This window comes from Toxotes jaculatrix, chromosome 4 (genome assembly GCF_017976425.1).
Source record: "Toxotes jaculatrix isolate fToxJac2 chromosome 4, fToxJac2.pri, whole genome shotgun sequence".
Classification (NCBI taxonomy): Eukaryota; Metazoa; Chordata; class Actinopteri; family Toxotidae; genus Toxotes; species Toxotes jaculatrix.
Window position 1 is genome coordinate 24,821,184 of NC_054397.1, and position 16,870 is coordinate 24,838,053.

Here is a 16,870-nt window from a genome sequence, read left to right on the forward strand (position 1 = left end):
TCTAAGAAGAGGCCCCTGCTAAACACATGAAACTGCAGAGAAACTGTGTCTGGGAGAAAGTAAGTTTTTATTGGTAACAATCATATAAGTCATAGCTGTTTACAGAAACGATAGGAAGGTTTTGGTGAATTTGCAACTACAGGTGACAAAAACTGATTTTGATTGAAGTGAATGTAATGAAGCCATCTTTTGAATTTGAAGACATTCCCATAAATATTTTCATATATAAGCCACATGTCTCTGTGTTTTAATGAGATAATACTTAAAGCTTTTACACTGATGTCATCATGTCGGGATGTGTTAATCATTTACCAGTGTAACACAGCGCAAGACAGCTGAATACTGGATGTTGTGTTCATTTCCTAATAACTGCTACCACACTATATGAAGCATTACAATACAATCTCAAATATCCATAGTAAGATCTTACAGTGTCTCAGGATCATCAGGACTGTAGAGGGGAATACATCTGCTGCTGCTGTATCTAGTTATTTTTCTTTGGTCGTGGATGGTGTTTAGTTGACTTATCTGAAGGAGGATGGTGTTTAGTTGACTTCTCAGAAGGAGGATGGTGTTGAGTTGATTTCCCTGAAGGAGGGTGGCTTTTGGGATTATCTTTCTTCGTGAAGTCAGGTCGTGGTGTGCCTGGATTACTCCTACCTGGAGTACTGGGTTGCTTTTTGTCTTGTTCTGAAAGAAAATAGTTTGTTCACCATGTTCTTGGTTAAGTTCCCTGAACTGAATTTCAGTCCGTGCCACATGACTCTACTGCTGTACTAGGGAGGGCTGCAGGGCCTGTTACACCTGTTACATATGACCTGTTACACAATAACTACTGGGCGTAATAAACTGATATGACATCTTTATCTGAGCAAGTCATTGCATTTGCAATAAAACAACATACCTCAAACTAGCCCTGCCCACACAGAGGTCACTATAACAACAATTTCTATTTAAAAAGTCAGGCACACACCCATAAGGATAAATCACAAATGATTATACAAATATAGAACGTGCTTCCATTTCAGAACACATTTATGTGGCCAGTGGTATGTTTCACTTAAACAACCGAAAAGTTAGAGAAGGTGTTTCATTCAAGCACCACACAAAAACTTTTGAAAGTTTTGATTCTTATCTATAAGGATTCTAATACCTGCCATTGCTAAGTCTTAGTTTTACTTGCACCTGTGTTGAGATACTTGTTAATGTTCAGCTTGTGAACATTCCTAAAATATTCAGCTCCATTGTAATAGAAAATATCAGAAATATCAGAGACAGATTTTCTCAAAATGTGGAAAAATAAAACCAAAACTATGTGCAAGGCAAGACACCACTAAGCATGAACACATGTTCTGAAATCTTCTCTGAAAGCCCCAGTTTGTTCCATACTATCATCGTGTATAAAAAGCAAACAGACTAAAGGAGACTGCAAGACTGATGTAGTCTATGTGCCGCAGTCGCAGCCCATTATTTCACCTCTACCTTCTACCTCTACTTTCGCCCGCTACACCATCTCTATGAATGTATAAATCATACTGTCATTGTAAATATGAGTGCAAGTATATTGTGTGTAAGATAGCAGGTTTTTACTTACGTTTCTTTTGTCCTCCCATAAATGGAGGACCCCTTTGAGTGACCGGTGGCATTCCAAATGAATACTGGGAATTCCAGCCTGCCTGTGAGCCCATATGGGAAAAATAAGGTACATGAACTGGCTGGAAGAATTGCTGGACGGGTGGACAGCCTAGACTCTGGGGTTGTTTTATCTGCTCTGGAGGCTGTGGTCGCTCTGAAACAGAAAGGATGCAATGAGAAGTCATTTTTTTCATAGGGAAGAAAATAACTTTACTTACAAAAGACACAACATTGGACTGTCTGGTCATCAGCCGTGTCACAATCGTGCAGTATTTGTAAGTGTTGTACCTGCCAAGGCCATCAGATAGATAACAATCAATGAGCATCCAGCACTGGACAGAATATAGGAACTAGTTCACCACAGAAAAACATGGGGTCCATTCAGTGGACCCACCATCTATTTTTTTTTAACATATCACATGTCAACTGGCATCCTAATAATTACTATATACCACAGTTAAGCTGCTAAGGCAGTTTTATAATGTAACAGAGTGAAGGGCATGTGTGATATCTAACCTCACTGAGGACATTTTTGGGGAAATAGGTATGCACTGAATACCTCTGCTTTGTTTACTGTGAAGTTCAGAACATTTACTCACTGATAAAAAAAATCTACATGCTCAAATATCTGCTTGTGTGTTTATAGCTACTGAACTTAGATGTTTTGATACAGTTGGTAGTGGAGATGAACATACCAGATTCTGTCTGAGATCCAGTCCTTTCAGTATCTGCAGGTCCTGAGACAGGATTTGCTTTGTCACCTGTGAATGGTAAATGCACTGTATTTGTATAGAGCTTTACAGTTTGTCTTTCTCACACATACACTTGTACTTATATCTTTGTGAGGACCCTTCTTGACATAATACATTACTTAGACCCTGACTAACCCTTACTCCCTGACTCTACCCTTAACCCTGAAACCAAGTCTTAACCCTCAAACAGTTCTTTAAAGTTGTGAGTAATGTCAAAACTGTCCTCACTCCATAAGGTCTATGCTCAAACTGGTCCTCACAAAGAAAGAAGTACACACACACACACACACCGATGGCAGTAAGCCAGCAAGAGCTATTAACCCTGCATTTAGCTGATGCTGAGACTCAGATCCCTGGTACATTGGCTGAATATCAGTCGGCCCACCATCGCAAAACACCAATTAAGTCAACATTTGATTTGATTTCTGATACCTCCCACATGACACAGACTCACCAGACGCATTGCGGCCAGTATTCAGTTGTGCAGTGAAACTGGACATGATTGGCGTTGTTATATTTTCACAAAACAACTTCAAACACAAAATCTCCCTCTGAAATTGTACCTGCGCATTCACCTGGTTTGATTAGTGGTAGTCTGGCCTCAACCGGCTGTTTAAAGGTGTCTGTCAGATACTCCTTCAATGCACCAGCAAAGGCCTGTGTTGCTGTCACCTTCTTGGAGTCCAGGTTGATTCGAGGCGTGTAAGGTTCAAAGTTTACAACCCAAAGCAAGTCATATGAGGCCTGAGGGGAACAAGGGAGAAGAAATAGCTTTTAATGGGACATGTTTTTTTTTTCCAAGACATGGCTGTAATAGGTATAGACTGTCACAGCATGGATTGCTCTCCTTTTTTTTTTTGATAATACCACAAATCAGAAATGTTAAAAATTAGAGCTACAATTTATGATTATTTTCAATATCAAGTAGTTTACTGATAACTTTCTCAGTTAATTAATTTGATGATAAAATCTCAATGAAATTGGATATAATTGCTTTTTTCATCTTTATTTATTGTTTTATTTTGCTAAAAAGAAAAAGACTAAAACAATTTGCTTATCAGCATAACTGCTGATTAATTTTCTGTTGCTCAACTAATCGACAAATTGTTGGAAATGAGTGAAAATGCTAAAATTTGCTTTCATGTGAATTGTGGAGATGAAATGTGATGTATACCCAAATAACATACAGGTCAATTCCTCAATGTTCCTCAAAGAGGAGAGTATTCCATGTGTGTACAACAGCAAGACAACATCAACTGCAATCTCTCTGTGCACAGTCTATTCTGTCCCCTTTGTCTTAAGGCTAAACAGCAATTTTCCTTCCTTTCCCTCTCCTCTGTTTTATCTTTCTTTGATAATGGTCATTGGAACCTGCAGAAAGGCAGTGGTTTGGGGTTGACTCAGCAGACCGTCAATATCTCCTCTGGCCTTTCTCATCATCGCAGATTTGTCAGTTAACTTCTTTGTGATGTCCCGAAGTTTCGTCTGACCAAGCTCCAGCTCGCGGTCCACCTCATTTTGGGCCTCGCGTTCCTCTTGGGCCAACATGTCCCGCATCTGCTGATACATAGCTGCTAATGCTGTCTTTCTTTTGGCTGCTCCCTCCTGATCAAGGACCATGAAAAGAGCCATAGATAAACAGATATAAAGGCAAACTGACATTATATAACTGCCATTACATTTTCCTGTGTAAACAAATAATTCATTAGAGTCCTCTTCGTAGCAATTCCTGTGAAACACGGGAAAAGTAATCTGTAAAAATTACCTTCAGCTTGCTCTGCACGTCGTTCATTTGAAACAAAACAGTCTCAGTCTTCTCAATCTTCCTGTCCAGCAAACCCAACTTCTCTTGGAGTTCAGACTGCAAAGATAAGATATAAAACACAGTTCCAGTACACAGAGAATTGTTATGTTTGGTACAAACTCTATGGAGGGGCCTAGGACTATGCTTTTAAATGTTCACATCCGCCATCTGCATCACTCATGCAACATAGTCATGAGTGATGCAGCCAGTGTTAATGAACTGTGCATTTTAAGATTTGTGTGAATTTATTTTAGAGCAGTCTTGCCTAATGGTCTTGAATGACTCTAACATTAGAAACTGATTTCTCTTTTATGGTCTATTCAAGTTAAGTTTATGTTTTAATGTATGTAGCCGGAGCATCCACTTAGCTTCATTTAGCACAATTACATGGAGAAAAAGAAGAAACAAGAAATTAGTATGTGTATTTCTCAAAATGCATAAGACTCATGATGCACACAGACCTCTTTCAGAGTCCTCTGCTCCTCAAGAGACGTGAAGGAGCAGCCTTTGTGGACATTTTGGAGACAGAGGCTGCAGATTGGACGGCCGTGCTGGCTGCAGAAGAGCTCCATCAGCTTGTGGTGATCCGGGCAGATGCGCTCCGACAGGTCACCGACGGGCTCACTCAGCTGGTGGACAGCGAAATTTGGGTTTTCCCGGTGAGGCCGCAGGTGCTCCTCACAGAAAGAGGCCATGCAGGTGAGGCAGGTCTGAGACGCCTCTGCTTCCATACATGTATCACAGCGGATAACATCCTTTTCCTCGGCTTTTTTCTCCTCTCCGAACAGGTTGCTCTCGCTCTTGCTTGACCTCAAGTTGAAGGTCTGCACGACGGTGCTGAGGACCGTGTTTTTCTTCAGTTCCGGTTTGGTGGCGAAGTGCGTCAGACACTGAGGACAGCTGTAGGTGTCCTTCCAGGTGGCGAGGAGACAGTCCTGGCAGAAGTTGTGGCCGCAGGGGATGGTCACCGGACAGTCAAAGGTACTGAGACAGATGCTGCAGGTCAGTTCATCCTCCAGACTCATCAGAGAAAACTGAGTCTCGTCTATTTCGGCCATGTTGAAACCTCAGATAAAGCTGGGAGGGAGAAACGAAACCTAAAGAGGGAGTGTTCGTATTAAACGCCAACCTCCTCCTGGTCAGAGTCAGACTTCATGTAAAAAGGTTACAGAATCATAAACACTGAACTTTAAACACCGCAGTCGTTGTTCCTCCGTCTTACCTTAGATAGGCACAGTGTGTTTCAGCTAATAACTTACAATTATAATCCTGCATGCCTTTACTCAAAACACCTATTATACATTCGCAATGTTGACAAAGTCAATGAACCCTTTGATGTAATAACTGGTCAGATGTCTTTTGGCTGAAAACAAACAAACAAACAAACGAGTTTCCAGCAGCAGCTGATCAGACCTGCACAACATTCAGGAGGAATGATAAACCATCCCTCCTCACAGAGCAGAGGATGTCTGCTGTGAACGGCTCTCTGAGCTCATTCCTCAGCACCTTGGTACAGTTAAGGACTGGGATCTGGCTCCAAAAGGTGGATTTTCTTTGAAATCATTCTGTAGTAGATTCATTTTCCTGCTGCATCACTCAGCTGCTGCTGAGCTTCAGCTTTCAGGAGAGTGGTGACAGAACTAAATCGTCTCCATTGGTATAGTTTGTGTGACTGTGGACTGATGAACGTCTGAACCCTCTGAGTTGACTCTGTAACCTTTGCTACCAGGAGTTTTTCATGTCCAGTCTCCTGAGATGTGTTGTTTGTGAGGCCTGGTTCACATCAGCAGATTCTGCTTGTGAACAGTGTTTGATCAGTCATAGTCACTCTAACCCACACCTCCTGACTCCAGTTACCTTTTGTTGATGTCATTAGTCGAGGGGCTCACATAAGTTTTCCACCCTACACCGTGAATGTTTGAATGGTGTATTCAGTATGGACAAGAACAACACAACAATAGGTTGTTTGCTCATAACTATAACTTACACTGCGCGCACAATTATTAGGCAAATTGTATTACGTAGACTTTATTTTATTGTATAACAAATACATTGCTCTCAGCCAATCCAACACGTTATTGAATGTCAAAGATGAATGCTTAACAAAAAAAATAATAATTCAATGACGAATACAGCCACCCGTCTTTTCAATAACTGCAGTGAGCCTTCCATTCATGTCAGTCTGTCAGTTTGTTGATCAACTTTCGCTGAAGCAGCAACCACAGCCTCCCAAACACTCAACAAAAACTTTTCTGTGTAATCCTGCCGTCAAATAAAACAATAAGCAAACTCCTTGGTAGAGGTAATCAACATTTATTAAAAGCAGTCATTGGCTAATTTGTTACACAGATTTTACAGTGATAATCTTTTTTTTTTTTTTAATTATTAAGACAGTCACATAAATATGTTCTCCTGTTGGGTACACTGAATAAAGGATTACACGAAGGATGGTTCAGTGTTAACCTCTGAAATCACACAGAGTAAAATCCAATGTGCTCAGACACTTGAAAATATTTGATGAAAAGAATAATGAACAACATATCAGCTAAAGATCAGCACTAAACAACCACCAATCACCAACAGATCAACGCTATAGACCACCTTGTGATGGGATTACAACAGCTGCGACACCCGTCAGCATGTTGACATTCCAACCCATGAGTATTCAGAAGTCACTACTGCATCACTACATGAGCAGTCAGCAGTTATTACTACACGAATGCATTAGTACCCAATACTCATGAGTCGGATCACACTCATTTTCAAACTCTGCCTTCATTTCAATTTCAACAACACACCTGTAAAGTTTCGTGAGTGTGAGTTCCACAACTGTGACATTATGATGGCGAAGAAAAACTGTCCACAGACGGACGTATGAACACCTGCTAAAGTACTCAAAACCACCTGTGTGGTAGTTCCTGCTACAGCTGGTGTCTCTCCAGGAACACATTTTGCCATGATGACACACACACAGAGACTCACAAGGTGAAAACAAAACCAGCCACACAGTCACAGCTGGTAAAAATCATCTGTGAGCACCTGTAGTCTGCAGTAAGGTCAAATGTTGCAAAGAAACATAACTCTTCCTTGATTCGGCTAAGAACAGACAGCCCTATGATGTTATTTGAGCTTGGTAGAGTAAACAAGTGTCAGCACAACATCAGGACTTAGGCACTCATTATGGTTCACAGAGCTACCTGTCCCAAACCAAAACTTCCACTGTCAAGATAAGTAATGGCAGATAGTAAAAGCTGCAGATTTTACTGTACAGGTTCACACTGTCTGTGCAGGGATGCATTGTGCCTCTTAATGCCAACATGTAACCTCATATATAAGGCCCATACCCGAGGTGCACTGGCACAAATGCCTCCCAGAGATTTCTTCTCTTAACCAGCAGTTAAGAGCTGATTGGTCCAGCACAGCAGTCATCATGTCTGAACCTCTGCTAACTTATCATTTAAGTCCCTCTGGACAACAGTGTCTTCTGAGCCTCTTTAATGCTGTGATGTTAGTACTTTGGCTACCTTTGTCAAAAGAGCCAGGAGAACCATGTTCAAACACCTAACTTCACTGTTCATATGCTTTATATTGTGCAGACAGATCTCTGCTGCGTGACACCCACATGGTTTGTCATTTCACATCTTCTAACATCTGCAGGATGAGCATGCTCATTGTGAGTCTGATTGAAAGTGATCAGTATACACACTGACCATACCGCTTGACCACCTAATGGACTCCAGCACTGCCACATCAGGCCACTCTAACCATTATCACCAGTGCGTTTCAGGAAGCACAAACTATACATCTTTCTACCTTCCTGCCACCCAATGAAAAGCCAACAGAGCATTCTGATGGCTTCTTGGTTTAATGGTTAAAACAGTGTAGCAGTTTCTTTCTACGGGGTATACCATGCAAGCATGACATCCCAGGTTCAAATCAGGCCAAGGGTCATGCATTTCATCCCTTCCTCTCTCTCCCTATTATTTCCTGATTCAAACTACATCAATAAAGATCCCATGAAAAAATCCCATGAATAAAAAACAAAAGAAAAACAAACCAGAGGCCATCTTGTGATCACACCAGCGATAGCACCCATCAAAACATTGTCGTTCCGACCCATGAGCACTCAGAAGTCATTACTACATTATTACATAAGTACTCAGAACTCATGGGACGGATGACACCCATCTACAGACTGGGCCTTTATTTTGATCTCAACTACAGGTCTGTAAAATTTCGTGAAAAGCTCTGTAAAGATTGTGACAGGCAGACACATGTAATACCAGCCAAACTCCAAACACTAACACACACACAGGCTCAGAACATGATAAAAACAGAGTCTATGTGACATCTGTTCTCATCAGCAGACCTGAAAAAAAGTTGTGGGAGTGCACATACAGAGCTGGGTGATACAAACGATATATTCAGTTAGCCCAATTACAAAATTGATACGATAAAATGACGTGAAAATGAGACACATACATCGTCTGTAGAGTACACTGGTTGGGTACACTGGATAGCATCACAGAGCTTTTTCTATCCAACAACATGGCAGTCCTTTAGGAAAGGACAAATGCACAAACAGGGATAACTAACACAAAACATGCAGTTGTTGTGTTATCAAATGTTGTATAGATAGATAGATGGAATGAATGAGCGCCCCTTCAGAGGAAACTTTGAGAGTCATCAAAGAGAGAGACAGCTCCACTGCTATAAGGACTTTACATGCAGGATTTATAAGCGTTTATACTGACATGATTTAAGCCTTTTTCTGTTTGCTGTCCACACAGTTCTTAGTCATTTTCACAATCTGAATCTTTACACTCATCGGAAATAACTCACATCGTGACACACCCCAATATTGATATGGTATGAAGAAAGTTATTGTGACAAAAATGTTTTTATCCCCCTGCCTGACGACTATAGTCATATGATAGCCACAACCCAATTCACAATCATACATTTTTGATGTGCTGACTTCTTATCAAAACACGCTGCACAGTAAGTGTACAGTGACTTATGTGTGTTCTAACTGTAACACATACACATAATTGCATCACAGTCACCTGCGATTTGTTTATGAAACAGTTTATGAAAGTTATTTGTCTTTTCTGCAGTTTTGAGAAACCTGCTGAGGCAGTTTAAATTTCTTTTTACATTCTTAATATTAGTAAACAGAAGGGCTGACTGTATGTGTGTTTTGGTGTGTGTGTGTTGCTGCATATGCAGTTGTATGTGCATATGCCCCTCATGCCTGCAGCTTGCACAAAGAAATGGATGAGCCACTTGAGAAAATCCAGAAAGCTGGATACACAGCAGCAGCAAAGGGGAACACAAAGGAGTGGAAGGGATACGCCCTGTCTGCCACGTTATAGAACGTAGCCATGCCCGCCTCACAGTCCAACAGCACACCTACGCGCTTTGGACTGGGATTGGCCAGAACGGTTTCACTGCTGTTATGCCAAGCTGACAGCTTGACATTAAACCACTCGACACACCAGGACTGGTTGTTGCGGCCCAGTCGACTGGAGGGACCTTTGCGGTCAATGCTGCTGTAAGCCAAGCCTATGCCGACAAAGTTGTTGCTGCTCAGTCGGACTTCCCAGTAATGGCGTCCTCTGGAGAAACCCTTGGAGGTGAGCACCTGGGAGCAGACGGCGAAGCGTTCAGGGCAGTCGGGGTAGTCTGCGTGCTCATCTGACACAGAGGCCTTTGTGAAGTCCTCAGTCAGTATGATGCGTTTGTGAGCTGTCTTTGGATCAAAAGTGAGTACTGTGCCATCTAGAAGGTGCAGGAGAAAGAAGGATCGTTCAAATAACAAACATAGTTATTGTTACCATACGAGAGAAAGATACCTGCTACGCTCACACACTTACATTTCAGAAGTTCACTTCTTTTTTCAGCAGATGTTACGTTCGGGGAAAGGTCTGAAGTTTCTACAAAAGAAGAAGATAAAAAAAGTAATTTGTCAGCAGGCTCAGAGATTTACACACAGAAGCTTTAAAGAAATGGAGGAACTTGATTTAGGGAGTCGTTTTTTTCTCACAGGTGAATAACAGAAGTTTTGTTTACAGTCTTAACAAAACACCAGCGTTATGAAATTAACAGTATATAATAATGGGATGCTGAGTTCTCGGACAACTTTTCCTCGACCTTCGACCAAAACCGCCAAGCTGGTGTGTAGAACAGATGTATTGAAGTGGTTGTGTATTGCAGTGGTTAGTGTCGTGCAGGTGTTAGTGTCTGTGAAGCCCATATGATACGTTTTGTGAAAGTCGACTTTCTCTAGGACCTTTGATTGAATTCACTGAATTTTTGAGCTATATGACATGGACGTCTGCTTGATGTATATTCAAGTCTGATGTCCATTTGTCTCTTAGTACTGAAACAGTTTTGTCGTGGCGAGAAAACAGTTTGTAAATCTGTGATTTCAATTTGAAATGAACATAGTTTTAGTTGTAATGGAGGAGTGATGTTGTGGAAGTAATGGATCTGTTTTTATGGTCTGGCAGCTGTATGTACTGGTAGTGACAGTGGTGGGTTACATTATATGTTTGTTCGGTTTGTTTGTTTGGTCATGAGAGAGCTGCAAATGAGAAGATGCCCAAGGCTGAATACTCCTCTCCATTTCCATGCAAGGAACCTGATTGGTTCCTTATTGACTTTAAACATGAGGTCATTCCACCCTCAAGCTACTACCTCCTCCCCAAGATGAAGAAGGAGCTCAGTGGTCGCCATTTTGACAATAATAATGACGTTATCGCTGCTGTTGACACTTTCTGGAGTATGCTCCACGACAGATGGACAAAGTGTGTGAATGTAGGAGGACTCTATGCTGAAAAATAGATTCTGACTGGGTTTACCATATCATAAGCAACATCACCTTCCACCGAGTCTGTGGGCGCCAGGTTTTCATTTTCAGGAAGGCAAGTCAAACCCATAAAAATGCCATGTCCAGTTGCTACTACTGATGTTTTTTGTGTTATTTATTCAACGTAGATGGTGTCTACCTGGTTTGTGAGTGGGTTCACCTGCAGGAGGACAGCCTTTGAGTTTGTCCAGTTTTTCCTTCAATCTGGTTAGATTCTCATTTCCCAAAACGTCCTCAGTGGATTGGGAAGGTTTTTTGGTTTGTTCTAGAAAAAAAAAGAAGTTAGTTTTACAGCTTAAGTATAAATTCTGAAGATCTGTTAAGGCTTGTCAGTGCTTTGTTTCAAAATTGAAGTATTTTATTATAATTTTACATGTTTATATAAAAACAAGCAACAATCAAAGTTAAGTGAAAAATCAAAGTTAAAGGAAAAAAGATTTATTTAGAGTTTAACAGTCAAAAACACAGACGTGCATCATCAGGACTACGTCCTTATGGTTTCATCAGATTTGACAGTCGGGACAAATAACACCTGTCGTCACATTTTGATTCAGATGTTGCTTAAATGACTAGTACACACAACTCAGTCCCACCAGCTTCAACCCAGTGACATAAGCAGGGATGAAGAAATCTGTCACATGAAAAAACAAAAAACTGTTGTAGCTTTGATTGAGAACAGTGTGTTCATGTAAGATCCCACTGCTCATGGAGAGAAGCTGAAGTTTTCAGGGGCTTTATGTGTTATCTGACAGATAACTGCAGACTAATTAAAGAAATGGACATTTTCTTACTTGGAGCTTTCTTCTTTGGGCCTGCTTTGGGTTGGGCACCTGGACCTGGACTATGGGACCTAGGAAGTCTCTGTTGCTCTTGAGGCACTTTCAGCTCTGAAATATGAATATAAAAAAGAAAGGGCATTTTATTCTTTAACTGTCTTTTGTCACATTTTCTAAAATCTTTGTCACTTTTTTTTTGTGCAGGAAAGATGAACATACCAGATTCCTGGTAAGGTCCAGTGTTCAAAGGTGTAAATCCTGAGGCAGAAGCTGAACTTTGACCTGAGAACATGCCAATCTTCTTTTTATTCTTAGTTTTTAGCTATGATTGGGGATTGATTTACACCAATATCCCACCACCACACCTTTCAGCACCAATTTTAAGAATATCTTTAGATTATTGTTTTTATTCGATTTCTGTTTGCACCAGTTCCCCCAAAATGGACATGACTGAGATCACTTTACTGTCTTAACGCATCTTTAACTGTTAAATCTCCTATTTAGAAATGTACCTGCATATTCACCTGGTTTAATCATTTGCAGTCTGGCCTCAACAGGCTGTTTAAAGAGCTCTGCCAGATAGTCCTTTAGGGCAGCAGCAGAGGCGTGTGTCGCTATGACCGTCTTGGAGTCCACGCTGATTCGAGGGGCATAAGGGTCAAAGTTTACAGCTGGGGGCAGGTTAACTGACGCCTGTGAGGAGAGGAATACAGTGTTGCTTTCTTTGGTGGGACAAGGTTTTATTCAAAAAGGTCAAGGCAAAGCTATATCATTTTATACGTGCAGACCTTTTTTTGTTTATTTGAAATTCATGCTGGCGTTTAGTACAAAATACATGAGAGGTCTGCCACCAGAGCCATACAGAGCCCCAACAGGAGCTGATCCTGTTGGAGGACTTGGGCCTCATTTCTGAATAAAAACACCTGGCCTGATTTGGAATTCAGATATCTATGACTTATAATATATGGTGTTACATTATAATATATTAAACTGGCAGTATGGTTTGCATCTTTGTACAACTGCTGGCTCTTTTAAAGGATAGTTAAGTTTTTTTCAAGTACATCTTAACCCCTTACTTGGGTTGCACTCCTTTTTTTTGCAAGGTCACTACATGTTTTTTTTACAGGATAATTATGCTCTGAGTTTTGGAACTACAGGCCCCGTGCAAGCAAGAGGGAATTTCATTTTGAAAAGATGAAAAATAAGAACATTTTACCTGTAAAAAATAGGCTACCAACAACACATTTACATGTAAGTATGTGAGTATTGCAGTAAGATTGTGTGAGTGTGTGTCAGTGTGTGCAGGTGCATCCTATGTTACAAGGATCTGAGTCTAACGGATTAAGATCAGACTTAGCTTAGAATCTGGTTTCGTGGCTCAGGCTCAGACAATAATTTTACACCTGTGCAGAGCATCAGATCACATTTAATCGCTAACCCTTCTCCAAAGCATGTTGTCTTGTTTTACATCTTGGCAGCTTTTGCTTTCCTTGATAAATTATTCAGATCAGTTTCCAGACACTTACATAGCAGTATGTGGGCATCATGTCTGCTTTAACTGTTGAACAGGTGATACTGTCTCTGTGTGGTAACGCAGCTGTGTTGTCTCACCTGTAGGAAGGCCAGCGTTTGGGACTGACTCAGCAGACTGTGGATATCTTCTTTAGCTTTGCTCATGTTATTAACGTTCTCAGTTAGCTTCTTCATGAAAACCCTGAGTTTGGTCTGACCACTCTCCATCTCTCGATCGACTGCATTCAGAGCATCACGCTCCTGTCGAAGCAACATTTCCCGCATCTGATGATACTCAGCTGCCACAGCTTTTTTCCTGTTGGTCGCTGAGTCCTAGGGGAGGGGCCATGAGAGGATCCATGAACAGATTAGTGGCAAGACAGGTGAATACAGTGGTCAGACAAAATAACGGAAATATATTAAAATACAACTGCCTTGTACTAATACTACTACGCACTAATACTACATATGTACACACACACATTTATTTTATTGTGTCTATTATTCATATTTTGTCTTATTCTATTTAATATTTTATTTATTTCTGATATATATGTATTTATGGATAATTCTTTCTTTGATGTTGGCCACATTCCCTGGAGCTGCTGTGTCAAATTGAATTTCTCCTACAGGGATTAATAAAGATAGATCTTAACTTAAGATATCAAGATATAATTTAATTATCTACGCTTTTGGACTGTCGGGCCTCTAAGTCTCCCACAGGTAACTGTTTACGTGGATTAGCGTACAGTAGATTTCAAAACAACCTTACCTTCAACTTGTTCTGCATGTCCTGCATTTGACAAATAACAGCTTCATTCTTCCTAATCTTCCCATCCAGCAAGCCTAACTTGACTCTCAGGTCGGTCTACAAACAGAGAAGTATGATACATTCAGTTCACTCAAACAAAGCTTCACGCTTCATTCACAGAGCCCTGGCTGATTATTGGGCAGGTGCACACTTCGGGTTTAATCCTGAGTTTGCAGTTGACGAATGTTGTTTTAGATCACCGGGTGGTGCTCAGTTCATTAAGCACACCCTTCCTAGAAAACAAGTCGGTACTGATTTTTCTTTGATTGATTTTCTTATAAATTTTCAGCACAAACAAAAATACAGTCACCCATATTTATTTATTTTTTTTTGTGGGGGGGCTTCCAGGGGTGGATTAAAAACTGAGAAATATAGCAAACTATCTAGATTTTCTTTTTATCACATGTTCACTGACTGACACACACACACACACACCTCTTTTTGGGTCCTCTGCTCCTCAGGAGACGTGAAGGAGCAGCCTTTGTGGACATTTTGGAGACAGAGGCTGCAGATTGGACGGCCGTGCTGGCTGCAGAAGAGCTCCATCAGCTTGTGGTGATCCGGGCAGATGCGCTCCGACAGGTCACCGACGGGCTCACTCAGCTGGTGGACACGGAAAATTGGGTTTTCCCGGTGAGGCCGCAGGTGCTCCTCACAGAAAGAGGCCATGCAGGTGAGGCAGGTCTGAGACGCCTCTGCTTCCATACATGTATCACAGCGGATAACATCCTTTTCCTCGGCTTTTTTCTCCTCTCCGAACAGGTTGCCCTCGCTCTTGCTTGACCTCAAGTTGAAGGTCTGCACGACGGTGCTGAGGACCGTGTTTTTCTTCAGTTCCGGTTTGGTGGCGAAGTGGGTCCGACACTGAGGACAGCTGTAGGTGTCCTTCCAGGTGGCGAGGAGACAGTCCTGGCAGAAGTTGTGGCCGCAGGGGATGGTCACCGGACAGTCAAAGGTACTGAGACAGATGCTGCAGGTCAGTTCATCCTCCAGACTCATCAGAGAAAACTGAGTCTCGTCTATTTCGGCCATGTTGAAACCTCAGATAAAGCTGGGAGGGAGAAACGAAACTTATCTCGAGGAGTGAATGAAAACGAAAGTACAGAGTGAATTCTAAAGTAAAATCTAGTCTTACGGTTGACTTGCTTTTTCCTAATTTGGCGTATTTTGTGCGCAGAATAGCCGTGTTATAAATAAAACTGCAAAAAGCCTAACGTTTCTAAGACCAGGTTTCAGCAGTCAGCGCGACGCAGAGGCATTCACACTGATTAACACATTTATAAACACGAACGAGGAATTCGGCAAGTGAAAAGCTTTAAAACACACATATATGTGATATATGATATATGATATATGATAAATCTGCCACAGTACCTTGAGTCCTCAGGTGCACGGTAAATGCAGGAGACAACAGTCCAGCCAATACCTGCCTTCTTATCCTCTCTCAGCGGGTTGAGCACTTTGACCCAGGATCAATAGTCCGTGTCCGGCCCCCGGCACATCCCCACCACTATTTTGATATCTGGATTTTTTTTCAATATTTTTTACTATTTATTATATATTATATTATATTATATTATATTATATTATATTATATTTTTTAAATAAATTGTAGTTGTGAACATTTTATATAATGAGTCAAACGTATTCATTTATTCATGTAATAAAGTCACACACTCTGACTCCCTATTGGTTTCGTCCAGAAGTTGCCTGATGAAATAGGTTTGCGTACGCAGGTACACAGCGCGCGCTCGCATTGCTGTCTGCTGCGCATCAGAACTGAGTCACATGAGGAGATGTTATCCACACCTTAACGGAGTGATACTGACACGTGGCTGATTACAGCATCAGTCCGTTTTTTTTCTTTGTTTTGTTTTTCAGACGCGTGAAAATGAAATTTAATTGGTTATACGCACATAACTTAATTTTAGAAGTATAAGCATAGTTTGCTTTGCATGATAATTGGCTAGTATCCGCTAAAGTTGAGAGCCATCCCGCTGTCCGGTTGTTTAACCCTCTGGCTCCTTTGAGAGGCATAACTTGTCGTGACAGCGTAGCATCTTATTTAACATTGGTAAATGCGAGCTGTGTGAATCATCACCACTATCACAGATTATAGTTAACAAACCACTGAATTTCTTTGGATATCTCCAAGATGCAGAAGAAAATCTCATCATTCTTAAAAATAAATAAATAAATAAAAATAGAAACAGTAAAAAGCCCCAGCCCTGCCTACTACTACTAATAATAATGTTGTCAAGGTACTGTGTAAGAGGCAGTCAACTAGCCTATTTGGTGGTGAGGGAACAAAATGAAGTGGTTTAATAATCTGATGCCACATAAACAAATTTTAGCAATTAGAACTATGCAAGGAATTTCACATGATTCAGAGAAGGCCATTGAGAACTCCCCACATTCCTCCACAAATGTTAATCACAGTTAAAGCAGTGAGATAGTAGGTAATCATGTCGGAGAGGAGAGTCAGGACTGTTCTTTTTGTGACATAGTTTGATACATGATGCAAACATTATATTCTACATAGTGTGTAATTAAACATTTTCTACCTTTCAGCAGAAGATGCTGATTTAATTATTCCAAGTGAGCATCTGGCAGGAGACAGCTACATAAGGACAGGGCCCACTATGGAAGTATAGGAGCTTCAGTCACACCTGGGGCCTGTACCACAAATAAAGTTCAACATATTCATGA

The 16,870-nt window shown here is 41.1% G+C and overlaps 2 protein-coding genes across 9 annotated transcripts; both read right to left on the reverse strand.

Moving 5' to 3' along the window:
- Window positions 1-48: 48 nt before the first annotated feature.
- Window positions 49-5,288, reverse strand: LOC121180367 (E3 ubiquitin/ISG15 ligase TRIM25-like). Of its 2 annotated transcripts, none has more exons than XM_041035722.1 (7): window positions 4,653-5,288; window positions 4,153-4,248; window positions 3,759-3,992; window positions 2,963-3,131; window positions 2,331-2,396; window positions 1,595-1,789; window positions 49-690 (listed from the first exon to the last, which is right to left on the reverse strand). In XM_041035722.1, exons 1-7 carry the CDS (start codon window positions 5,247-5,249, stop codon window positions 485-487), a joined length of 1,563 nt encoding a protein of 520 aa, XP_040891656.1. In that variant the 5' UTR covers window positions 5,250-5,288; the 3' UTR covers window positions 49-484. The 2 variants fall into 2 exon arrangements, with proteins under 2 accessions (XP_040891656.1, XP_040891655.1); XM_041035721.1 differs by having other exon boundaries at window positions 2,951-3,131.
- Window positions 5,289-6,488: 1,200 nt separating this feature from the next.
- On the reverse strand, window positions 6,489-15,193 carry trim25 (tripartite motif containing 25). Of its 7 annotated transcripts, none has more exons than XM_041035717.1 (9): window positions 14,597-15,193; window positions 14,123-14,218; window positions 13,450-13,683; window positions 12,363-12,531; window positions 12,058-12,120; window positions 11,854-11,949; window positions 11,202-11,327; window positions 10,068-10,127; window positions 6,489-9,972 (listed from the first exon to the last, which is right to left on the reverse strand). In XM_041035717.1, the coding sequence occupies exons 1-9, from the start codon at window positions 15,191-15,193 to the stop codon at window positions 9,440-9,442; spliced, it is 1,974 nt and encodes a 657-aa protein (XP_040891651.1). In that variant the 3' UTR covers window positions 6,489-9,439. The 7 variants fall into 7 exon arrangements, with proteins under 7 accessions (XP_040891651.1, XP_040891650.1, XP_040891653.1 ...); XM_041035716.1 differs by having other exon boundaries at window positions 12,351-12,531; XM_041035719.1 differs by lacking the exon at window positions 12,058-12,120.
- Between the last annotated feature and the right edge of the window lie 1,677 nt (window positions 15,194-16,870).